General features: G+C 37.6%; 1 protein-coding gene across 1 annotated transcript in view; it reads left to right on the top strand.

The window, feature by feature from the left end:
• Positions 1–27587, top strand: part of LOC110166364 (matrix metalloproteinase-17-like) — a 165388-nt gene that overhangs the window by 119432 nt on the left and 18369 nt on the right. The window contains exons 5-6 of the mRNA XM_020931600.2: positions 16152–16328; positions 19060–19162. Of these exons, the coding sequence (XP_020787259.2) occupies positions 16152–16328; positions 19060–19162 (280 nt within the window). The remainder of the gene's footprint in view (positions 1–16151; positions 16329–19059; positions 19163–27587) is intronic.

Genomic DNA, 27587 nt, shown 5'->3' with positions numbered 1-27587 from the left:
TAGACCTGGTTTAGTCCTGATTTAGTCCTGGTTTAGACCTGGTTCAGTTCTGGTTTAGTCCTGGTTTAGACCTGGTTTAGTCCTGATTTAGTCCTGTTTTAGACCTGGTTCAGTCCTAGTTTAGTCCTGGTTCAGTCCATATACGGCACAAAAGTTTGGCATTTTTGCTCGCTGATTGTTATTTGATGATCAGTGACAGTTATTTTGGTGAGAGTCATTTAAAAGTAATGCAATGTAATGCCTTACATTTTCCATTTTAAATGCAGTAATATTGTAATGTAACAAATTACTTTGAAATGACAGTGACAAGTAATAAATGACGCATTACAGTTTTGAAGTAACTTGCCCGACAGTGGTCTCCATACGCTTAGTACATGTACATTTAACAAAGAAAGAAATTAGTACCTGTGGTGGATATGTGTCATAATTTGACATCAGTTAAGTTTGAGCATAGAAAGTTGAAAATACATGAAGTAGTGCAGAGTTCTAAACCTAAACATCAACTTTAAATGATTCTCTTTCATGGTTTGCATTATTGAAATCAGGTGAGAAGATCAAATACCAGTAATAATAACAGGTAATACAGTTTGTTAACCTCTGTGATGGAGAGATGAGCTGTATTTAAATAGCAGCAAATGAGTTCGTGATTTGCTTTTGTGTTTTGCTTGCAGGTGTTATGACTCACATTGATCGTGTGTTCGGAAAATGTAAAAAAAAAAATCTAACCATTTTGTAGTCTGAAAATGAATAAAGACTTGGACATATGAATCACTTGTTTTGTGTTAAGGTTCCTTTTGCCTGTCAGTACATGCTAGTTCTATCAAAAGCGAAAACCTGTGCGGATTTTCTGTACTGTACTATACACACCATCTCGTCTTTTAATATTCCGATACTGAAATTCTAAACCTTTCAGTGTGTACTCTACTAATTATCTCCCCAAAGATTTTATGAGCCTTGAGAGATCAGATCAACAGTTCTTTGGTGATGTGGATTTTCGTTCAACCCACTCGCAGCAAAAGAATGATATAAGCCATGTTGAGTTAAATGATGAATCACAAAGAAAACTAACATCTCTGCAGTGGTAAAGAGAACAATGGTGCTCTAACTCACGTTAAAAGTACGATTTATTCATTTTCAAAAGTTCTTTTCATTCATCTACAGTGCAATCACGTGGACACCAAATATTTTAAAGGCCCTATATTACACAAAATGGACTCTTGTGAGCTTTAAGCCATGTTAAAATGTTATTACCTCCTCAAAAACATACGTGGAGTTGTGTTTTGTTTCATTCACATGTTTGAGTAACGCTATTATTAGCATTGTCGGGAAGGTTACTTTTAAAATGTATTCCCCTACAGATTACAGATTACAGACCCCAAAATGTAGTTTGTAACGTAATCCATTAAATTACTTAAAGTGAGTAACGTAATCTGAATACTTTGGATTACTTGATATTGTCATGCTTTTTAAAACTACATGAATGTAGCAAACACATTCTGCAAATTTTTGTTGGTTCTCTTCAAATTGTCTGTTGAGCCCAAGTCTCCATGAATATGCAACTGTTTGCTGTAGAGAAGCAAAGACTAGGATATGTTTCACATAAGATGTTTTGTCTGCTAACAGACAATGAAAAGCTCAGTCTTTCCTTAACCATATTCAAAATATTATTGATAGAGAAATGCTTTCTATATGAGACCACTGCTGCCTTAAATTATGTCCACCTACTGTTAGATATCATTTAGTTTGGACCTGTTTCAGTCCTGGTTTTAGTCCTGGTTTTAGTCCTGGTTTAGTCCTGGTTTAGACCTGGTTTAGACCTGGTTTTAGACCTGGTTTAGTCCTGGTTTTAGTCCTGGTTTAGTCCTGGTTTAGACCTGGTTTAGTCCTGGTTTAGTCCTGGTTTAGTCCTGGTTTAGACCTGGTTTAGTCCTGGTTTAGACCTGGTTTTAGACCGGGTGTTAGTTCTGGTTTAGAGGCGCACAGGAGGAGGCGCGGTCTATGCAGCATACGCGAGAAAACATAGTCCAGAAAACACAGTAGGCGATTTTATATATATATATATATATATATTTATATTTTTTTATATATATCTCACGTCAGGAGAAGAATTTCCAAGACACAAATCCGTTTTTTACCTGTGCACTGCTGGCTCTGTTGTACTGGCTCTACGACCTTGTCCATTGTGTGATTGACGCCGCCAACGTCATGACGTTTACATCGCTCTTATTGCACACGTTCTGTTTGAGTTTCCGGCAATGTGTGGAATTACTGAAATAAAAAAAATAAATGGAATGTCGCACAAAATGTGAAAACAGGAAAATACCGCCATGTAATCCATTTATTTCAGCAAAATAACTGTAATCCAATTACCAGTCATTGAAACAGTAACTGTAACCGAATACAGTTACTCATAATTTGTACTCTGATTACGTAACACCAGTACATGTAATCTGTTACTCCCCAACACTGATTATTAATCTGTTTACATCTCAAACTCAAAATGTTCCTAAAAGGCCTAAATGTGCAGGCTTTGTGTGTTAAACATGTGTGAATAAAACAAAACACAACTTCAGGCATGTTTTTGATGAGGTAACAACATTCTAATATTTATAAAAGACATCCATCTATGTTAAAAAAATAAATAAATAAAAGCCTACTGAACCAGGTCTTTGATATTACAACTGAAATTACTTTAAGTCTCAGAGGGTATTCAAGTTAGTGGTTATCACACCATAAATCTGTTACTACCATCTTCTCCCTACAAACATGTCAGCCCCAAGTGCCAAAAGTCATGTTGTAGGCAGTTTGTATGACATTTTAATTGTTGTTTACGAGACACATGTGATGAACTGCCTTCGTGCCGTGCTCTAAAGTGGACACTAATGATGAATAGTGAGATAATAAGCGGCACGTTTAGCACAGAATGTTAAATACCTGTAAAAACAAGACACTGTTGTAGATGTGTTTAATGCCATACTGTGAAATATTTTAGTAAAGCAATAACATCTCCATGGAGACAAGCAGGTGCCGTACCCTTCATTAGAAAAACTACGCAGCGAACCTTTTAAGGGGCCCGTTTTATGCTATATTCTGATCTGTGTTATAATGTTTGTAGTGGACCAAACAGAAAGGCAAAGACAAGGTATAAAAATAAGTTTAAATTTAATAAAGTCATAAAAGAGATAATTTAACAAAGGCTCAAAGTAGGTAAATCATGAACAAAAAAGGCGGGCCCAACTGGGGTAACTTAAACTGAAAGGAACAAAACTAACCCAACCAGACAAAGGAACAGGGGTGTTTAAATACTTGAGGACCAACTAAAGCTGAACACAAGGGGGAGGAATTACACTAAATAATTAACTAAAACTACTAACTTAATCAAAGTAACAAAAGGCAAATAATTATAATACAGAAAATAATAAGTGATAATAAAGTGACCTTAAAACAACTAGACAAACGTACTTAGTAAATCTAACTAAATAGTGCTCCCACTTTGTTGATTCAAGGGTCCTCCGTCCAGTACTCAAAAAAACAAAAAGAACAAGTGTAAGTAAATAACTCAGACTTATATTAACTCAAATGTGTGCACCCAAATTAGAATATAAGTCGAAATAAAGGAGTTTAATTATGTGTGATGTAATTAACTTAATGTAAATGAAATTAAATTCAATAATGCTGACACTGTGGCTCGGTGACAGAGGTATCCACCACAATGCTGTTTCTCCATCATCTGACGGACCCTCCACCACAAAAGTTACACAGTGCATCTTTAAGCAATGTTATAATGTTGTTACCTCATTAAAAACAGACCTGGAGTTGTGTTTTTAATTTTCATTCACACATGTTTAACACAAAAACCCTGCGCCTTCAGTAGAATCATTTGGATGATTTTAGCCCTGGAATTGCCCATTTCTTTGCCTTGTCCGTTAACTTGAAAACTACCACTTCATGACATCACAAGTTGGAACAGAGCATTTTGAGCTTTGGATATGTAGACAGGCTGATAATATAGGATTAATCAAACTTGTGTGAATGACACAGAACACAACTCCAGATATGTTTTTGACGAGGTAACAACGTTATAACATGGCTTAAAGTTGCACTGTGTAACTTTTTAACTTTTGTGGTGGAGGGTTCGTCAAATGCTTTTCTCCATGGAGATGTTATTGCTTTGTCTGGAATGTTTCACAGTATGGTATTAAACCTTTCTATCTCCATGGAGATCAAACCAGACCATGTTACAGGTCAGATCCGTAGAGAGGCACACCCACTCACAGTCAGAATGGTTAATAATGAAACCCGCTATCACTGAATAAATGTAAGGTAGAGCTGTTTAATGTCATACTATGGAACATTCCAGGCAGAGCAATGACATATCCATAGAAACAAGCAGGTAATGGACCCCAACCTAAAAGTTACACCTTTAAAGTGCATCTTTAAAGCTCACAAGAGTCCATTTTGTGTAATACAGAACCTTTAACGTCACAGTCAGCAGTTTGTATGACATTTTAATAGTTATTTACCTTAAAAAACAAGACACTTCTAATGAACTGCCTTTGTTTACTCCTCTGGCTAACTCCGGCTCTGATCCTGTGAGGCCGTGCTCTAAAGTGGACTCTAATGCTGGATACTGAGATAATAAGTGGCACTTTGAGCTCTCCAGTTCACGCCTGCAGTGTGATGGATGGCTTTGTTGCCCATTAGGGTTTGATAAAGGCGAAGTTTCATAGCGATGGAGCTGGAAGTGCTGTTTTTTTGCTCTGACAGGCTGCAGATTGCTTCTATTAATTATCGTGCGACGGCAATCTGCTCGTACAAAGTGATTACCCCGACTAAAACAAAAGCTTCATTAAGCAGGTGAAGTTTTAATGACAGTCAATTTTAAAATGCGTCGCGTACAAGCGGATTTGTGTGTACTTACGAAGATGTCGCAACAAGACAGAGCTACGGCAGAAACTTTTAAGTACCCCGTATGCACTTCTCAAATCCATGACGCTGTTATAAAGAATCTGAGTGAAAAACTAAAACCTAGCCAGGTAAGATTACTTGAATGAAGAAAGTTTTGATCATGGCTTGAGAACATTACTACTAATTACCAAATAATCTACCAATGGAACAAGACTTTTGTACTTAAAATATGAAAATACATCTAGCTGCACTTAGATTAGAAAAACAACAGCTCTTTGTACTTAAAATAAGAAACATAATCGAATGTTGCTTGAATTAAGAAAAACACACTTTTTCCATTGGTAGATTTTTATTTTTTTTTTTTTATATCTACTCAAATAAAGTAAAATGTTCTTAATTTAAGTTATTTTAATTTACCTAGATATTGCTTTTTCAGCGTTGATTGTAACTTAAAGTGGAACTAAACACTATATCAACTTCAAAGTAGGACCAGTTTTCCCTGATGAAGACCGAAGGGCCGAAACACGTTGGCATGATTTAACTTTATCTGCCATCTGGTATTAAAGGCTTTTAAATATTTTGTACTTTTTGAGTGCCTCAGTTTTTTCCTTCTTGGTCCCTACACTGAAGAGCACCAAAAGGACAATTCTGCACAATTTTTGTTTTTTCCAAGTAGCACTCCTGTCCCCAAAGCTTCACGCTATATCACCTTCCTTTGCTATTAAACTGTATATATGTATTGACCCTGCGTTCGATTATCCTTCCGAGTCGGTTTTCCGAGGAAGTTGCCTAGCGACACTTGTGACATGGCCATTTTCCTTGGACGGCGCAACTTGGAACTCTGTGGCAGAAAAAGTAGACCGAGCAGGGATTCCGAGGCAGAAGCCAAGATGGCTCCGCCCACTGTGACATGTAAATATGAACTATTTCCATTGTGTTTGGACACATTGGTGATTTAAATTTCAGTCATTCGTATCACTTCAATACCTTACCGCGTCCATATCACTGTGTATGGTATGGTAGTCAGTGTTGTGGTGAGGCTACGCTCTACTCTCCGAGTCCGACGCACGAAACATAATAATACATTTCAAGCTCAGACGTGACGTCAAAACTGAGGTCCAAGTGGGAGTCAGAAGATAATCGAACACATCGTAACAACCACCTGCTAATTAAAGGGAGTGTCCTGGGCTACTGTTTACCATTTACTTTATTTTCAGTATTGAGTTACTTATGGATTATGTTCAAATTGTCTTATTGGTTTATTGTGTTTTTGTTTTTTTGTGACTATAAGGGGGGAATACATAATTTTGTGTTCTTAATTGTTTTGTTTCCCCTTCCTTAATGGTTTAGTCCACTGGGAAGACTTTTTAAGCTGAAGTGGGTACACTTTGTTGTGTGTGTTGGCTAAGATAAAATAAAAAGAAGCTTTATTTTTACAACGTTTTTAAAGTCTGCCAGCATCCTTTGAGTGCTTCTGGGTTTCAAGTTCTGATCTGTGCACAAAGTATTTGCATTTAGAAGGACGGGACTGTGACTGAGGGACACAATAACTGTATGGACACAATAAGGATGCTTGCACCAAGGTTGGGAGATTTACTTTTAATCAACAACCTAGGCTGCATCTCAATTCTCTTTCTTCGCTTCCTTCTCCTTGATTCATCTCCTCGATCATTCCATTTTTCAGCTGTCAATCAAATGTGCCATATTAAGTAGTGTCCCAAAGAAAACCATGGAAGGAAGGAGTAAACACGAGGGAGGCTTCAGGAGGCAGACATCAGATAAAATAATCAAACTTTATTGGTCTCAGTGAGGAGTTTATATCCTCTCTTCTCCCTTTGTCTCCACTGTTGGTGGGACTTCCTCACCCATTTCCTGCAGAACTGAGCAGAGGAATCAAGGAGAAATGAGATGTGGCATAGTCTACCAGTACCCCCTGACTCAACTTGTGACTTACCCAGTGGCCCATATGTGTTTCCGATGTGTAATCCACCTGAACTGCTCAAATGATAGCTTTCAGATATACTCAAACTGTGAAAAGATAAGACGTATGAAACTCCATCTTTGACACTGACAAATAGCCCTCTTCAACTCCAAAATCGCTGCATTACTTTACATGGATTTCCCACGAATGCAAAGACTAACCCTGAGGTGCCTGTCTCTTTGTGTAAGATATATAGCAGGGCCCTATTAAAGTTTACTGCAGGCTGTGGCAGGAGCAGTTACATCACACAGTGGTAGATGGTACATAGAATATATTTGTGCAGGGGCTGTTTATCCACCTACCTGTGAGTCAAGATGATTTCGTCATGCTACAGAAATGTAAAAATAGCTATTTATACAGTGGCATCAGTCTCAGAATTGTATGTAAATTGTCAAGTAAATTCTGTCACAATTTCAAAGTTTCAAGATTGCCAGAGACACCTTCACCTTTAAGCGCCGTAGAGAAGGCAGGGGTATTGTGTTTTGTTATCTATCAAAATGGAAATTGGATGCCAAACTTTGGAAATGTGGCAAATGTAAAAGTGTTATGAGAGTTATAAGTCATTTGATAGAAAGAAATGGTGAAAACAGAGGCAATATATTGAAAAAATATTATATTGGAGTTGTTTTAAATGCAAAATTAAAAAATATTAAATTAAGTAAAATGTAAATTTTATTTAATGAAATTATTGGGTATTTTTTCAAACAAATGTAAGGTTCAATTCAGATGTACACTTACTTCAACCACGACATACATGTCAGCTTTAGCACTGTACTGATGGCTTGCAAAAAAAGCTTAATATTATTATCAGGATATCCCCAAAAATATTGAGATATAATTATATCACTCCCTCTCCTAATTGAAATTCAAAAGCACCCTGAAGGCCCTATCTTGCAATGTCATGGTTTGGTTGATCCACAGACATCATCTAATGAATTCTGTTATAAATCCTATTATCTCACAAGACATAATTAGACTAATTACTCATTTAAGTACTGACCCCTGGTGGCTGGGGAAAGTATCCTCATGCGTGATCTTGCCTTTTAATCTTATCTGTTCAAAAATCACAGCATTTCTTGTAACATACACAAAACTCTGACAGATTTAGCTGCTTGTTTCTGCACTAGTGGGTGTTCTGTATTTGTGTCATACATTCACTGGGCTCTGTTATAACTAAATGACAGCTCACTGAGCACATTTACATGGCCAGTAAAATTAGATTACTAGAATTATTTCTGACTTTTGGTGCTTGTTTACACACACAAAATAAGTGTGATTATCAAAAACACATGGTGACATGTGTCATCTAATTAATGCATTTTTAAAGGGGGGAATTTTAAAATACCTGTTTCAACTTTTAACATTCTCTCTTTCATATTTTTCTTTGCCGCATTAGTTTGAATAATTTTACATGTCAAAACCTGCCCGGGTATGAAGAATCAAAGAGAAATCTGATTACTCACTTGTACCTGTTTACATGACATTTCAATAATATGATAACAACAGAAATCAGATAATCAGATCTCATCAGATGTTTGGTGTGTATGTAAACATAGTCACAGATTCATCATATACAATCCAATCTGCTGAGTTCAGATAATCAGGTAATGCATTACTTCAGTAACCCATACAACAGATTCATGTTATTTTACAAAAAGGAAGTTCAGAGGAAAGAGATTTGCAGCATAAAGGATCTGTGTGTACGATTTTTATTTTAAATTTCATCAACTTGATCAAATATATAGCTTTTACTGATAATAATTGTAATGCTGATTCATTCTTAATTAATAAAACATTGGACACAATGTCCTATTTATTTGTATTGTTTAAGTTCTCAGGACGATCCAATCAGAAAGCAGCTTGGCATCTCTTGGGTTGCCTGTTTCAATGCTGAAATCCATTTGGTTTAAACTTAAAAATACTCTGATCTGAATGGTCACTACCTAAACCCTGGTGCCTGCAGTCTATCATGAATGAGTTCTAATGCAACATGTACAGCTCAGGGAGGGAATTCTGGAGGTTCTGAGCTTTCACATGAGCCCTGTGTGACCTGTGGATTAATCCTGGCTACATGTGGCCTGTCCATGTAGTGAAACAAACAAGTATGTGTCCTCTATGTGCAAGTTTAAGCAGTGCCGCCCCAGGCTCAGTTGTGATTGTAATATCTTTTTTAAAAGAGTAAGAGCACAGGCTCCAGTTCCTTACAGTAGTGATCTGACACATGTACCAGAGACACACATGATGTGTGTGTAAAGCTGCAGGACACAATAGTGGACACTGAATGGGTTTGTTTACAAGGCCGGCTTGTGCATTAGCCGCTGTTTAGCAGGTTAGAGGAAATGAGCCGAGATGAGAGACAAGATGTTATTCTGGTGATGCAGCTTTTTATTTTCCAAGAAAGATGTGAACAGTGTGGCTGCTAAGGCTACCTGACACCCTTTTCCAAGACTTCCATACATATGTTATTTTAAATCTGTCTTCAATAATTAACTAATACACATTAATAAACTAACACTGTGTATCTATTGGATTCACTGAGCAGGAAAAATTGGGTGTGTGTTTAAAGATCTTTGGGTCAAAAGGCTGTGCTAGGTGAGTGGGCACTCTTCTTTTATTATAGTTCTGATTTTCATTGTTTTTACTTTCAATTGGTGAAGATATGTAATCTCCCAGTTGTCAAGGCAGGTTCCATCATAGGCTAAACAAAGAAAAATGGAATTCAACTAGAGCCCAGGAGAAATCGCAAGATTACTGAAACATGCATGATTGGCAAATAAAACCTCTTCAGACATGTTTAACACACAAATCCTGTATAGTTCTTCTCTCAAACACCCGTTATGTCATGTGGTAACAGAGGAAGTCTTCCACTGTGTTTGTTAAACTGCATACATCTTAAGTAGAATTATTTGGATGATTTTATAACGTTTGCTTAATATAGGACCTTTAAATTTGAAACTACAGTGATGTAACACAGTTGTGCTGACCCCAGAGGTTAACTTCAAGGCACATCTCCGCAGTTGTGAGTTTTTTTGGAGGTTGTCAAACAAATCTTTAGAAGCTCTTCTCAGCTCAGATCAAAGCAGCCTGTCTGATGCTCTAAATGTTGTGTAGAAAGTTTGGACCCATAGAGAAGTTTGGAAGTCTAATAAATGACACAGTGGGTTTTGAAACTTGACCCTGATCAATAAAAGAGTAGTTCTTCTTGTTGTTCTTCTCTCAAACAGAAAACACTTTGTTCCACAATGTGTGTAAAATCCCTCAGTCATCCACACAGAATCCATGGCATCCTCAGACCTAAATGAAGACAAAGAAAGCAATAGGTATAGCCAGGTCAGGTCCAGGTGTGAAAGCACCCAGTATGGACCTGAATGATTATATTAATATGACCCTACACCCTACACAGTTCAATAGGCCTAGCTAACAAACAAAAACTCTAAACAAGTAGGTGTGTTAGTTTCAGAGTAGTTTCAGTGTAGTTAGCTCCTCCTTTCAGGCACATATAAGGCCGTGCCCACCTGCATTCTGACCAGAAGAGGCTTGGATGAGCTGCGAAACATATTTTACCAAAATCAACTTTTGTCCAGTCGACAAATTGAATTGCTCCTTTGCAACTCTTAGGGATGGGATAATTAGTCAAATAAATTGTTAAGAATTTTGTTGATCACGTTCATTTTTAATCAACAAACTGATTGTAGGTTGCTGTCCGAGTGTAGGTTGCTGTGTGTAGGTTGCTGTCCGAGTGTAGGTTGCTGTGCGGGCTGCGTCTGACAGCACAAACACTGGAGTTGAGGCCTCACAGTCCCACGTTTGGGCTCTGGCACATCCTTGGAGATCACTATATCCTTCAATGAGTGTGTTAGCTTGCACATCAGTATCCCAGTTATAATCGGGTTTTTTGAGTATCCCAGTTTCTTCATGGTGCATGTATACGCAGTATCCCGGTTACTGCCACATAAAGTTGAGTGTGCATGCGTCCAGAAGACAAACACTTTTCAGTCTTCATCACAGCAGTAGCCAACATAAATAAAGTGAGTGAAATTACTGTTAAATAAAGAGCTGGCCTAAGAGCTAAGAGCGGTGCTTGCAGTTTAAAAGTTGCTTTAAACGCATTACAATGTCAAACGGGCTGATGTGGCTCTAGACTGGTTATGGTTTATATGTTCTAAAGTTTATGCAGATATTAGTAGACAGATAATAATAGATAATGGCAGCAATAGTAATAATAATGATGATAATTTTAATATAAAAACATTAATGATTAGTAAGTAAGTAAGTAAGTCTTTATTTATATAGCGCTTTCACAGACATTTTCTGTCCCCAAAGACGCTTTACACAGCATTATTCAGCACTATTCATTCAGCATTCATTCATACAGCATTATTCATTCACTCTAAACCCTGATGATGGTAAGCTACTATTGTAGCCACAGCTGCCCTGGGGCTCACTGACAGAGGCGCGGCTGCCATGCCACTCGGCGCCATCGGTCCCTCCGACCACCACCAGCACTCACACACACACCACTTTCATACTAGGCAATGTGGGTGAAGTGTCTTACCTAAGGACACAATGATTGAATTGATTGTATTTTAACTGACCATGACTATCAACTGTTTATGGAGACCTATGTATTAATCGAAATCGAAATCGAAAATTGATCGTAAATTCTCCTGGTGATCGATTAGGAAAATTTAAATGCCCATCCCTAGCCACTCTGTTCCACCTTGTGATGTCATGTCGTAATACAGGAAGTGTTCCACTGTTTTTTTAAATGCAATACACCTTCACTAAAATCATCTGGATAATGTCAGCACTGGAATTGCCAAACTTGACTGAACTATAGCTCAAAAATATCTAGAAAAAGAGGCATTCTGAGTTTGAGCAGGGTTACCTCCCCACAGATCTGACCTGTAACTTAAGGCTGCCACACACTACAGGAGAATTTGCCCAATTTTGGCTGCGATTTGATTCTCTCCGAGTTCAGGGAGGCATGACCTAACTTTTTGTTTTCATATACAATTTTGAAGCTGCTGCGCTCCTTTGTTTGGTGTCAGTGTGGTGTCAGTAAAATAAAGCATCAGGAACAGGTGGAGTGACAGACACAGGCGCAAGATACAAACTCAGGAAATAGCGAAATACCTCTTGTAAAGTTGTAAATTTAAACTGCAGCATCTCATCCACATTATTCATTGAATTTGTCCTCTGCAAATAATAACACCCAGTCCAAAAAACAGAGCTGTTAATCCAGTTTGAAGTGTTCTTTAAAAGTAAAAAAGCGAGAGTGTTTCCTCACGTGTGTCTGTTTACATCCACACAGCCCACGGATCGAGGTGAAGATGCATATTCACGATTCTGACTCTACTTCCTGTGTACTTTATCACCAACCTTCTGTGCATTAATCATGATATCTGAAGTATTGCACCACAATTCACAAATAATAATTACACAGTTTTGACTTGTATCTAAAATAAAGTGCAACGCTTTGCTCCTTTGAACACTCAAGAGCCTCAAAGCGAGTGGTTTAACTGTAAACAGGAAACAGCTGATGTGATCACGCTCACAACTTTATAGCCTGTGGTTCACAGACATATCCCGCTGGAGTCTTTGCGATCAGAGATTTTAAGTCTCATAAGATTCTCCTCGTGTCTGTGGTGTGCGCTTCAAAAAATTTAAATCACTTCAGACCAAAAAATCCTGTAGTGTGTGGCAACCTTTAGTCTGGTTTGGTCTCCGTGATGATAGAAAGATTTTAAAATAGACCTCAAATTAAAGTCTAACTTGAGTAACAGCACTTCAAACAGAGCAGTGCCATCATTTAGCATCATATCACAAGAGAATGCTGATGATGACATGAGTGCAGCAAAAGGCCACTGAATAAATACTGTTTTCATTCTGAACAAATCACGCTCTCATGTGCTCTTGAATTTACCCCCTGACAGAAGAAGAACACGTGTACAGCCCTGGAGTACGCTCCCTCAAATCTCATGTTTGACTCTGTTTAACAAGCAATTCTATAATGCTGACATTCTACTTACCCATAATCCCATTTCCCGTTCATTCTTTTGTCTATCTAACCATGTGCTTACACAGATTAGAGCTGTCTGAATATCCCATGTGACCCCCATAGCATTCGCTCCAACACCTCAAGGCGACTATAAGGTTAAACGCTCCTACATAGCGGTTTTCTAATTCTGAATCTGCTTCCCTCAAGGTTTCAGTTTTAACTCACACAGCTGGTTCCCTATGCTGTGCTTAATGTAAACTGAAGAGTGCTTAGACAGCCCCGCAGTCCTTCCAGGTATCTGTGCAGTACTTGTTTGTGATTGGCAGCCCCAAACAGGATGTAATAGCGCAGTTATCTCAAAACTCCATGTGCGCGTGGTGTCAGAACAGGCCTGAGAGCAGCAAGAGTCTCCTTAAAACTGCCTCTCACACACTGTCAAAATTATAATACTGTGATATGGAATGTGACACCATCAATAGGGAATAAAGGGGTACACGAAAAGGTCACTGACTTCATCTGAACCCATGTGTTACGACATGTCTCAAATCCCTTAATCCATTGTCTATTTGATCAACCTTTTCTACAATATTTCAATTAGTACCGATACTGAAAAAGACGATATTCTGGTGGGGCCTAAAAATGTATATAATAAGACTATTTCCTTGTCATAAATGCCCCAGAAAGTTTCAGTGTTTGAACTTTTATTTACACAAAGCTAGTTAGTTGAGAAATAAAAACAGATATAACAGATTATTTTAATTTTGTTTAAAGGAAATAAGCGCAATCAGAGACAGCAACCTGGTCCCTCATGAGGCATCGGTGGGGACAGTTCATCACCACAGAAGCCAGCTTTGAGGAGCCCAGCCCATATTACATGATCATTATATCCACAATGCAGTGTGTGTATCTGTACAAGCCCATGAACATTTGTGTGATTTTGGTCACACATGAGAATGTCTGTGTTTACTGGTATGTAAGAAAAATGTCTTTTTTCATGAGTTCCGTATATGTTAGTTGACTGTAGATCAGTGTGCTGTGTATCACCAGAAAAAGAAGAAATGGAAATTATTTTCGTTCCAATTAGATATACATACACTGAAAGAGAAAGGAAGTATTACAATTAATCATTATTAATATTTTACTATACAAATGCATAGAATTATAAATAGAGAATACTTTTTCTGAGATTTTGAGACCACTCCTGTTGCTCGAGCTCGATCCTTTGCGGAGTTATGACCAAAAAAGCATATTTGACCTTGGTTACCTTGACCTTCAAGTGACCTTGACCGGTATCAACCTGTAACATCCAGTGTACCCCAGTTATGTGTGTGCCAACTTGTGTGATGATTGGGTGAATATTTTAACCCACAGATCGCTCAGAAATTGCTGAAATTGCCAATTTTTTTATAATAGCGTGACCATTCAGTTGACCTGTGTGATCTCAAATGACCTCGGATCGCCACCAAACCTTTTTTGCGGCATCGGGCATGGCGGTTTGACCCACGTACCAAATTTGGTGACAATCGGTCAGTAAATGGCAGACCTATCGACTGACATAGACACACACACAGTTACACAGGGTGAATACAAAACCTGGTCAGCCCTTCGGGGACCAGGTAATAAATGCTGTTTTCAGTCTCTGCATTGGTATCGGTTCATATCTGGGATTGCAGATACTTAAAGCTATAGTATCAGAGTTCCATAGGAATATTAGGAATTGGAGTTTATTAACAAAATAGAAAAAAATTGCTAAATAAAAACACCAGGATCATGTTAATCGAGATATTTTAAGACCAAATGAGGCTCACTGCAACAGTTACAGAGAGTGGGGTTTTTCATTGAAGTCACTTGAAGCTGGAAGCACAACCGTGCACTTCCCATTTGGAAGGTGGTGGCTAGAGGTTTAGCTTTGTGCATTTATATATACAGTCTATGATCTGGCTCATGAGATTTCACAATATTCCAAACTGTCCAACAAACAAAAAGCCAATATCCTCTCTATAAGAGTAGGATAATAATGTTCATAAAATATAGTTTTTCATTTGTTGAGACACTGCCCACGGAAACAGTTTTCAACCCAACTTTTTCAGGCTGTGAATTTTCTATTGAAATACTGTTGAAATATATCTGATTCAATAACACTGAATCAGCCATAGTGGTTGTATACAGACCACTGCTTTCCATCTGAAATATTGATTATGATGATTATGAAATTTTCAAGTGCACTACATTGGACAAAGAAATTCAATCCGTCTAGGCCAGTGTTTCTCAAACTTTCCACACCAAAACCCCAAAATAATATTTGGCTTTCAGAGTACCACCATATATAAACCACAACTAAATCTGGCCTGAACATTGGATAAAAGGTCATATATTATACAAGTGACTCTTGTGAGCTTTTAGCCATGTTAGAATGTTTTTACTTCCTCAAAACATACCTGAAGTTGTGTTTTGTTTCATTCACACGTCTGAGTAATCCTTTATTATTAGTTTATCTACACAGCCCGAAATGCTATGTTCCATCTTGTGATGTCATGAAGAGGTAGTTTTCAAGTTAACAGCTACTTTTACCTTTTGTTTGGTAGAGTTTGGCAATTTCAGGCATGATTCTAGTGAAGGTGTATGGAGTTACAGCCTAAATATGCAGAGTTTGTGTGTTAAACGTGTGAATAAAATAAAAGACAACTCCAGGTATGTCTTTGATGAGGAAACAACACTATTACATAGATCAGAAAATAGTGGAATAAGTCCCTTTAACATCATTTTAAATCAAAAGCAAATACCCAAACCACAGACGGCCCTGCTTATCACCAGAGGCAGCTCGTATCCACAATTTGAGAAATTCTAGTCTAGAACAGGTCTCCAACCTGTAGGTCAGGAGCTGCCAGTAGCTCTCCACCCTTTTCCAAGTAGCTCACCAAAGGATTTCTGAATTAAATGTAATGTGCTTATTAACTAAAATCTGAGTAATTACCATTGTAAATCTATCATTATGATGCCTAACTTGAGCACTAACAAATAGATAATGGTTTAACTTTGATAGACATGTACCTGTACCCCATCTAGAGCGTGCCATAGATCTTCTACTTTCTCAATTTCTTGTGAGTGAAATGAGTAGCTCTCTGGCATTTTCGTTTCATAAAGGTAGCTCACCAGAGGAAAAGGTTGGAAACCCCTGGTGTAGAACAATAAAACATGAGAAAGGGAAACAGTGTAATTAGATGTCTCACTTGAGTGTAATCTCTCTCCCTCTCTCCTCAGACTCTCATGGGATGGACCTGTTTGCTGTGGCGGTGCATGAGTTCGGCCATGCCATCGGTCTGGTGCACACCTCGGCCATAGAGTCCATCATGAGGCCGTACTACCAGGGTCCTGTGGGAGACCCGCTCAAGTACGACCTGCCCTATGAAGACAAAGTACGCGTGTGGCAGCTATATGGTATGGACATTATGTTGTCTATATGTGTGTGTTAATCTTTTTTATTTGATGTAAAAAAAAAAAAAAGTCCAAGGTTATGTTTATTACGCTCTGAAATATAGACCAAAAATCTTCCAGAGTCCACAGAGGAACTCTATTCTACCCTATATATTCCAAAACTGACTCTTGTGAGCATTAAGCCATGTTGTAATGTTGTCACTTCATTTAAAAACATACCTAGAGTTGTGTGTGTGTGTTTTTTTTTTTTTCATTTAGTTTCATCTCTGAAGCTCAAAATGTTCTGTTCCACCTTGCGATGTCATGAGGTGGTAGTTTTTAAGTTAACAGCTACATTTTACCTTTTGTTCAGTAGAGCCTGGCAACTCCAGGTCTGAAATGAACCAGATGATGGAGTTTAAAAACACAGTGGAGCACTTCCTGTATTACCACATGACATCACAAGGTGGAAAAGAGTGAACTCAGCCTAAATATGCAGGGTTTGTGTGTTTTGTGTGAATGAAACAAAACGTAAATCCTGGTATGTTTTTGATGAAGAAACAACATTACAACAGATCAGAAAATAGTGGAATATGGGCTCTTGAACTTCTTAGCAGTTTGGTTTTCATTCAAATTGAATTTTTATTATGTTATAACATTTTGAGCACTTTTGACAATTTATGACCCCTTTAATAAGTTATTTACTGTTGTGTTTTTTTTTATTTTATGTTAAATTTACCTTTATATTTTTATAAGCTGCTCTTTTTGTTTTTTATTTGAAAATCTGCAAATATATATAATGAATGAATAGCACTTTCACTTTTTTTCAGGCAGTTTTAAAGAGTGTAAAACCAGGTGCATTTCCTTTAAATTTAATATGTACTGTTCATTTTTCATATCTTTGATTAAAACTCAAAAATACAATCATAACATGTATTTTCTCTCACTGTCGCCAATAACGAGATGCTCACTCAGCCTCTAGGAAAACTCCAGCTCTTGTAATCTCACCAATTGGCTCTCATTTGCACTCTGGCATTGACCAAGACATAACTCTTCTATTGAAAGCAGTTTGTTGAAAGAAGCAATTATAAGAGCTTACACAGTATTCTTCAATTAACGCTTGCTCGTATTTACCTTGACGTTAATTCATATTTTTAAAAAGTGGACTAATTCATTTTAAACTTCTTGCAGTAATCTAAAGTTATTCCTCACTTACCTTATGGACTCTGTGCATTCTAATTATTCAGTGTTGAGTTTAAAAGCACTTTTGACAATTTTCAGAAGCCAATTTGCAGTTTTGTCATCACAATAACGCAGTGGTGGAATGTAATAAAGTAAAATTTGTAAAATACTAGCCAGGCTGGCGCCACCTAGTGCCTCCGCTCAATTTCATTTCTCTCCAACGACTAGGTCAGGAATCGGAATACACTAGAAGGTTTGCAAGAACCCCGGAAGTGTGAGTTCGGGCACCAGCCAATCAGCGAAGAACCGTACATTCTGTGTTGGCAACGATTCCCGAGATCGAGGATTTAAAGCCGGAACAAAGAGAATGTTTGATGAATTTTATTAAAGGGAAAGATGTTATTGCCCTTCTTCCTATGGGATTTGGGAAAAACTTAATATACCAGTGAGCGAGTGAAAAAATTCTAATGCTGCAACGTTTCTATGAAGTAAAACCGTCTGATGAATCAGGCTAGTAAAATAGTGTACTTAAATATAAATTGTAGGTATCTGTACTTTACTTAAGTAGATTTTAAAGTGGATACTTTTTACTTTTACTTCACTACATTTGAGAGCATGTATCTGTACTTTCTACTCCATTACATTTTTGAGCAGGACTGAAAAGCAAAAGTATTTTTTGTTATTGTTTGAGATCTGCTGAAAAGGCTGAGGATTTATTTTTAACACATTTATAGTTTGAACAAATAAAAATATACAAATAAAAACAACTGGAAAAAAGTATTAATTTAAAGCAACATCTTTATCAACATCAGTACATTTGCAGCTTTATTAGATCTCAGACTCTGCGCAAAATACTTTTAACTCTTGAAGTACAATTTAAACTGGTACTTAAACACTTTTACTTAAGTTGATTTTTTCATGTACTTCTTCCATCACTTCCATCCATGTCCTGATTATCGAACAATGAAACATGTTATAATTAGATGCAGACAGTGCACATTATTTTGACCTCAAGAGCTGCTTATTCAGTATATATCTCTACAGGGCCTTTTGACAGTGACAGGTTAGTGGCAGGTTAAGATCGCTATGCCTAGTGAAATGTAATCAGTGCCTATATAGTGTTTTTGTATAGGAGAGAGTCTCTGTGGGTATTGCCCGTCTTGTCCTTCCCCTCCACTGACCATGACTCCTGACACTCTTATAATTATATGAGGAGGGGTAACTGGCATTCGCTGTGTCCATCCGTGAAAGCTGATGCCAGACAATACAGGAAGCAGGGCCACAATGAGGTCTTATTGATTCAACCAAAACGTGCTTGGAGTTAATTGGGTCTCATTATAGCGCGTGACCTTTATCCCAGCATTTTTATAATAGACAGAATGACGGAGTGAGAGATTGGAATGGAGAGATGATGAACACAAAGCGAGGGATGTAATGAAAAGCAAGTGAATGCGAGAGGGGGAGTGACTGAAATGATGAGGGTAGTTGGCGCAGGGGTTACAAAGGACTGCTAAGTAATAGGTTTCGCTATAAAGTGTATTGAAATGCGTTAACTTCTGATTTTCTTCCACAGGAGTCAGAGAGTCGGTGTCACACACAAATCAACCCGGTAACCCCGCTCAAACGGCCGAGCCCCCGGTTCTCCTGGACCTGCCGGAGAACAGGTCCACTTTCTTGTAAGTACTTTCTCATGTACGTTCTAATTTGATTTGAGTTTGAATGGGAGTCTGAAGGTTGAGTAGCATGCAACTGAGAAACACTGTAACTTCAAGGATACGCAACGTTCATGCAAGACTAATGAAAATGCATATTAATGTATAAAGGTGCATTCCAAGGTCTGTGTCAAGAAGAATTTATTGCTACTCTAGACACTTTTCTGTATTAAAAGTACAGTAGGTAGCTTTCCACGGAAATAGAAGGTTAAAGCCATACTTCGGAACATTCTCCATGGAGATGGATACGTTTTATGTCATATTGTGAAAAATTATGGTTAAAGGAACAATTTTTTTTTTTTGAAACAAGCACGTGGAGGCCTTCCACAGGTCAAATAAAAGTCAGGTTTGTTGAGATGCAAGCCTGCTCACAGTAAGGATGCATATTTTTTTCTTTTTCAGTGCAATAAATACTAGCCAGGCTGGTGCCACCTAGTGCCTCCACTCTATTTAATTTCTCTCCAGCAACTAGGTCAGGAATTGGAATACACTAAACGGTTCGCAAAACCTGCGGAAGTGCGAGTTCGGGCACCAGCCAATCAGTGAAGAGCCATATATTCATTGTTGTCAACAATTCCTGAGATCGAGGACTTAAAGCCGGAACAAAGAGAATGTTTGGTGAATTTTATCAAGAGGAAAGACATTATTGCCCTTCTTCCTATGGGATTTTGGAAAAGCTTAATATACCAGTTAGCCTGGTTAGCGGCGCATTACATACGTCATGACCAAATAGCAGCGACTGGTAAAATGAGAAAAGTACCCACCTATTGTCAAGCGAAAAAATTCTAACACCACGAGGTCAGACAGTTTCTATGAAGTGAAACCAGCTGATGAATTAGGCTAAATAAATACAACCAAAGTGACAAAAAACAAGGTTTTGTTTTAGTCTAAGTTTGGTTAAAAAGTTATATACTGTGGTTTTAAGTTAGTTTATATTATTATATGCAAGAAATGTCCCTTACATTGTGGTATGACAGTAAGAACCACACACAGGCCACATTTACATGATGTTTTTTAATTAATTGTTCTGAAATTGTTCGGAATTAAAATATTTTCCTTTGAGTTTATATGGAAATAATAATTCCGAATTGAGCTTCATATGGAAAACATGGTAAATTGCCTTTATATTCTGTTCAGCATCTGGGGGTTGTGAAGGGGTCTGATTGGACAGGGACACGAATGTATTTATGTCTCCTGGAAGAAAACACACATTTAATCTGGCTACCAGCTTTTTTGTACTCTGGGTTTGTCGTTATGCCATGGACACAAACATGATCTCGCAGTCGTTCCGATGAGAATTAAGCAGCAGCTCGAAAATTCTATCATCGTGCTTTACGTCTGTCAGCTGAGGAGAAGAAGGGAAGAGTGTCGGAGAAGGGAGGAAGAAGACAAACTGAATCAACAGCTGCTCTACCTCAGCCCACTCCCACATCCCACTCGCAAATCCAAAGAGCAATGGATGAAAGTCCAAAGCGAGGACTGGTGGGAGCCAGAACACATGGATTGCGTCAGAAGTGCAAACCAACGAGCATGAGCTGAATGACCAGAATTATTTTTAAGAAGAATAAACATTAACATGATCAAGGAATAAATTCATTTGGCTTTAAAATCGGAATAAACCACCCACTTATTTCAGAATTTGATCATTTTCATTAGGAATTAAGTGTTTACATGTTTTTTTAAAGCAGAATACATTTTTATTCAGAATTAGATTATTTTTATTTGGAATTAAAACTGTTGTGTAAACATGGCAACAGTTATCTCTTCTTAATGTTAACTTTTTTCTCCCGTTTCAATTATGTTCCAACTGAGATGATTCAGATTCAGACATGTTCTGTAAAGTGGGTCTTTTTTTTTTTCCCAAAAAATGTAGTACTATCACTGTGGTAAACTTTTCCAGTGCACTTATGGGGGTGACAGTAGCTCACCTGGTAAAGGGAGTGGTTGCCGTTTGATTCGAAGGTTCGAATCCCACACCCACAGGTAAATATACTGTTGTTATGTCCATTGGCAAGACATACCCGCAGTATATTATATGTGGGGTTGAATGGGTGGTTCATTGATGTACACTGCTTTAAGGTAGAAAAGGGCTACTTAAAAAATCTGTGTATCATTCGTTCATTAATTTATCAAAATAAAACCAAAAATAAGAAAACAAAAAAACAACTATTTTTCATTATTTGTCTCCAAAACCAAAATGAAAAAACGGATAATGTTTTGTTTTTTCAGTTTTCGATTTTGTGTTTAAATGAATAATGGAAAATACGGATAACGACCATTTCCCATTTCTGTAACTTAAACTGCAATGCCAGACTTTTGCACCAAATATGGACTGAACCAGGACTAAACCAGGTCCAGGACCAGACCGGAACCAGATCGGGACTGAGACCAGGACTTGGACTGGGACCGGGACTGAGACCGGGACTGAGACTGGGACCAGAACAGAACAGAGACCAGGACTGAGACCGGGAACAGGACCGGGATTGAGACCGGGACCAGACTGGGACTGAGACCAGGGCTGAGGCCGGGATCAGACCAGGGCCAGACCGGGACTGAGAACAGGACTGAGACTGGGACCAGACCAGGACTGAAAACAGTTTAGTCCTGGTTTAGTCCTGGTTCAGTCCATATACGGTGCAAAGTCTGGCATCGCAGTTTAAGGCACGTAAACGGGAAACGGCCATTATCCACTTTTTCCATTATTCATTTAAACACAAAATTGAAAACTGAAAAAACAAATCGTTATCTGTTTTTTTTTGTTTTTTTTCATTTTTGTTTTGGAGACAAATAATGAAAAAAAAATATTTTATTTTTTTTTTCGTTTTCTTATTTTTGGTTTTATATTGAAAAACTAATGATACACAGATTTTAAATATGTATCATATCTCATGTATTACATTTTCTCCTCCCAGAAGCCCTCGATTTCTATTTTGCACATTGATACAACTTCAAATTGTTTTACCTATATGTTTGTTTGTCCATTGTACATACAAAGAAACAACATCATTGCAAAATAATGTCATTTTCATTATCTGCATAGCCAACACTACGATCTTCTAAGCGGTATTAAAAAAGCAATTTCCGTCCCCTTTACTTGTGCATCTTATCTACTTTGCTACTTAAATGCTAACTTGCCTCGGGTGCTGCCCCTGACCCCAAGCCCATGTTTAATTCAACAGCTACAGTGAGATTTGAAAATGTTTATATGGGGCTAAGTGCTAGCATAGCCGTGGGTATGACAGCATTATACTACATTATACTACATTATACTACATTATACTCGGGAGAATGCAGGGTCACAGCTTCAGTCTCAAAAGTCACTGTGTTGTTCTGGAAAGGCAAATATTTTTGACTCTGTCGCGATCTGCGCTGCCATCTGTCAAAACACTGTCTGCACGTCTGGAGGAAAAAAACAAAACACATGCCAAATACTAATGAATATTGTTGAATGAATAATAATGGTTTTCTAATTCAATCCACGTTATTTATAAAGCACATAGGGATGGGACAAGACACAGTTGTCATGAGACGAGACTAGGACTGGGTATCATTGAGTGTGTATACATGCACATCAGTATCCCAGTTATGATCAGGTTTTTTTGAGTATCCCGGTTTCCTCATGATGCAGTATACGCAGTATCCCGGTTTCAGTATCCCAGTTATTAGAACTAGAGATACTATAGCTGGTATATTCCGATAGTAACTGGGATACTGTGGCATGTATACACAGTATCCCAGTTTCTGCAACATAAAGTTGAGTGCGCATGCGTCCAAAAGATAAACACTTTCCAGTGTTTTCACCACAACAGTAGCAACATAAATATAGTGACCAACAGAAATAAAGTGACCATACATGAGTGAAATGACTGTAAAATATAGAGCTGCGCTAAACCTGCACATGTACAATCTGCACACGTATGATCACTGAAAAGCTAAAACATGAACTATCTCCTATACAGTATACGCACAGAACAGATTTACCATCATTAGCGCCTCTTCTGTCACAAAAAGAACACACATAATCCACTGAGTCATGTCCCTTAGTCTGAAAGAAGCTGAATTGCATCAGCCACACAAGAAGCGAGCTGTTTTAATCAGCGCTAACAGTTTATGCTAATTAGCCATGCAGTTTTAAGTTTCTTTTCTGTAAAATGTAAACAAATGTGATCAAAGCTGAATTATATTATATTATAGATATATTATACCTAATATATAATGTATATTATAGATATATATTATAAAAGATTTTAATGAAGAATCCGTTTGATCTGTGCAGTGGATTGTGGGATATCTCATAGCTTCTTATCGCTGGTTAAACCTCGAGAGCTTCTTATGCTAAAGGAGCTTATGGTTTGTATTTTTTCTGGTTTATTAAATTGATTTAAGTTAATTTTAGAGCTTGCACATTTGTAAGATTATGTCAAGAAACTGGGATACTCCATTTGATCATGTACACACGGATATGAGTGTTTCTCAGCGCACATATGTTCACAGTATCTCAAATACTGCCATAACCGGGATATGGCTAATAACCGGGACACTGATGTGCATGTATATACACTCATTTAGAAGTTGCCAAGCCGATACATACCTCGATACATAGGCCACGATACGATACATATCTCAATACAGTGCATTTTTGATTCAGTATGATATATTTTAAATCGCTTCAATATGGTTCAATAAAAAATAATGGCTAAATCATGACTGCGATGCTAAAAGTCAAAAAATCAAATCAAACCTATCGTGTGCAAAGTTAATGAATGAATTAATGAAACAGACCTATTTTAATCATCAAAACAGTGAAAATGTCAAATGTGTCGCATAAACGAGTTTCCTGCCTCTGAACGAGCAGCAAACTGTAGCGCTGAAACAATATAACTGAGTAAAATATACCAAAAAAATACTCTTGGCGATATATCGATGCAGATACTATATATACCGATATGGATACTGTAGCATCACATTAAACGATAGGATATAGCAATATTTTGATATTTTTGCACACCCCTAGACGAGACACTTCGAAATGGCGTCCACAAGAACGAGACAAGATGAAATTTTGACATAATTTGTAATAAATAATAATAATAATGTAGTGCAATTCATTTTACAAATTTGGCTTCACTATTTTTATTTTTTTATGTAATACTTTAGTGGTCATTGTATACTGCTTTTTGGAACTACAGCTGTTCAAATGGTACCAACTCTTAACTCTTTTTCTGTCCAAGCCAAAGGTAAATTCAGGAGGAAAAAAATCTCACAAGATAATTTTTTTCATTTGTGCACGATCTTGTGGCAATGTTGTCTTGCGAGATCTTGTGGCATGAGATCTTGTCCCTTCCCTTATAACATATTTTATAGACTGTAACACTTCCAAAGTACTGCACAGAAAAAGAAAAAAAACTTGTACTACAAACAATAGCTCTACCAGTGCTCGTAAAAAAAAAATAAATAAATAAATAAAACACAATGTTCCTTATCATAGGCTATTCTGATGTGATTCACGCGTTCACGTTTGAGTAATTTGGTTATACTTTATTTTACGAGGCTACACCTTAATAAAACATGAAAAATGATAATGGTTTATTAAAGAAGACGCATTGTGCTTGAGCCTGCTATGTAATTATATTCTACAACACCCATGGATCATGATATTTTAATTTGCACATTTTAAATCTCAATATTCATCCAAAATTACTTAATAAAAGAAACAAGTCCACTGAGTTCCATGGAATCAGTTCTACAATTCTGAACAGGAGGTCAGTGGGCCCATTTTTCTTATTACAGTGAGACTAAACACCTAAACTACGCCCATAACCACATTGCAAACACAAACAGAGATGCTACACTGTGCAGAACCTAAAGAAGAGATGAGGAGGAAGGGCAGACTCTCGAGGTATAAGGAACAGTGTTAGTGGTCTAACTGGTATTCACACTTCAAACTCTGAGGTGAGGTGTTTGTTATCAGAAACACCTAGTTTAATCAGGGCAGTCCTGTGTGATGTCACATAGTACTTGAGATTGAAGTAGCCACTGGAGGCAGCACACACGCTCTGTTTCTGACAAAACTAGTCTGCGCTAAAATTTACATTAAAAAAAATGACTTGGAGTTGTAGAGAATCTAATTAAAACACCAAATACACAGCTCAGTAGCAAAGAAAAGTTGCTTAGTTACACTTTAAGTCATTTTAGATCAATATTCAGGTTTTTGGTGAACAAAACATAAAATAAATAAACTATAGTCTTCTTCTTACATATATATATTTTTTACTATTTACTTACTATGAACCAGATATTATGAGTTCTTAATAAAGATTGAATTTAAAATCATTAAATAATAACCTGGTTGAATCATAATAGTTCTAATACCACAAGAGATACTAGCAATAACTACCCATACCTTTTAATACCATTATTTCCAAAGGCCACTGTGTCCTGTTGTCAAAGTGTATTGAATGCGAGCATCATGTCCAATCAGCATGGGTCCTGTGTTTTATTGTTTTCTATCAGACTCAATTATTGCTCACTGTCGCCCAAACACGAGTATTGAAATCCCGCAGCAGTAGCCACCTCTTATTGTTAGCACATTTTCTGGAGCTTGATATGAAGTCATGAGCAATCAATGGTGCAAATTAGGGACGAGGCTGTGAGGGAGCTTGGGAACCTGCCCGTCTAATTAAGCAATTCCCTCAAGCGCCTTGGAAGAATATCAACTCATCCTGTTTTAGATTACCAGGATCATTAGGAGAAATCGTAACCGTTTTTCCACCAGTCTACACACACCAGGGCCATCGAGAGAATGCCGAGTTTTGTTTAAAGAGGCCAATATTTGGTAAATGTGTTTCACTGAAGTAGTTTTGGATAGGAATTGAGTGCAAATAAATAAGAGCAAAGCCAAAGCAAATGTCCTCTATATAAGTATTATGTTTTATTTTAGTAAACAAGTCCTGATTGTTTTAATCGTTAATTCCCATGGTTCCTAGCAGAGGCCGCAAAGGAGTAAAGCAGTTTAAATCAATCTTAAAACACTAGCAGCTACCATCATGGGTGGTTTTGGGTCCAGAGCGACTCTAGTGAAGGTGGATGAACTTTAAAAATATATTACAACAGATTATAACTGAAACAAAACACAACTCTGGCACAATATGGGACATTGAAATTCAAACTTTTAAAAAGATCTCTTGAAAAGTTCCACATTATGCAAACTGGGTAACACCAGACTGATATGTATAGCACTCTGAATTGAGTTCTACACATTATCAATCTTGGATGACTGTTGCTGAAAGCGATTGGAACTTTCAAACTAATTCTTCATGCTGACTGGAAAAATCAAACTTTTAACAAAAGCACATAACACTTCCCTCTGCACGACTTTTCAAATACAAAACCATCTGTATTTCTGCTAAGATAGGCTGTTTTTTGTTCGTTTGAACACATCACTTTGGCTCAAAACCTCAGTGCTGGCCTGTGATTGGTCCAGTCTCAAAACTGCTAGCGGCCGGGGCCCATTTGCATCAGCAGGATCCTGCCAAGATGGATTCTCTTGAGTGTGTGAACTCACAAATATTCATCTTCCTACAGTTCAGATTTCTGCTCCAAGTTACACTATATCCCGATTGGGAATAATTAATAATTAGTAAGTATCAGTTTGGTTGATATCATGCTTTTAGATTAAAGAGGAAGCACTGCGCGAGTTTGAGGTCATGGTGAAAGTTAAATATATCTATAACAAAGCTTGTCCTTTAAAATTCAAGTGAAGAGATTGAAGAGGATATAAGAGTTGTTATAATTTTGATAACTTAAAAGCTTGACCCTGAATAAGATTTTATTATAAACAAGTGTCTAATATAAGACATGGGATATGGAAAGGCTGGTGCAGTATGACTGAAGCCAAATTGCCCACATCTCCTAAATACGAGTGTGTTCATTATGACCTATAGAGAAGAGATCTATAGGCACATTCCCTTATCATCTCACCACTCGACTTTTACAAAACCCTGGACTATCCATTTAATGATCTTCACTTTGAACGACCGTCCCCTTCATTAATCCTGTCCGGTAGACTTCTGTCAGGTCACAGGGCGTGAAAAGCAGAATTAGTCTGGACAAGGACATCTCCACTGACCACAGCGCAGAATCTAACCTTAATAAAACTCCAAATAGCCATCTTTGTTAAGCATTTGGGAGCTAACTAACAGGCTGTCTCCCCCCTACAGCGTTAATGGACACGTCATTGACATTCGATTCATGCCACGGTTTGAAAATCACTTATAAACCTGAGGGAAATATGCGCCAAGGGACTCCAGTAGCGCGAAGACATGATAACATCTCCTCTTTTGTTTAGGCTAGCCGCTTTAACATTCACGCTACACTCCTCGGTCGCTAC

The sequence above is a fragment of the Boleophthalmus pectinirostris genome, unplaced genomic scaffold, assembly GCF_026225935.1.
Source record: "Boleophthalmus pectinirostris isolate CB_2022bp ecotype Guang Dong unplaced genomic scaffold, ASM2622593v1 HiC_scaffold_18, whole genome shotgun sequence".
NCBI classification, from domain to species: Eukaryota; Metazoa; Chordata; class Actinopteri; order Gobiiformes; family Gobiidae; genus Boleophthalmus; species Boleophthalmus pectinirostris.
The sequence above is the reverse complement of the archived record's forward strand: the minus strand, read 5'-3'. Positions and strand labels throughout refer to the sequence as shown.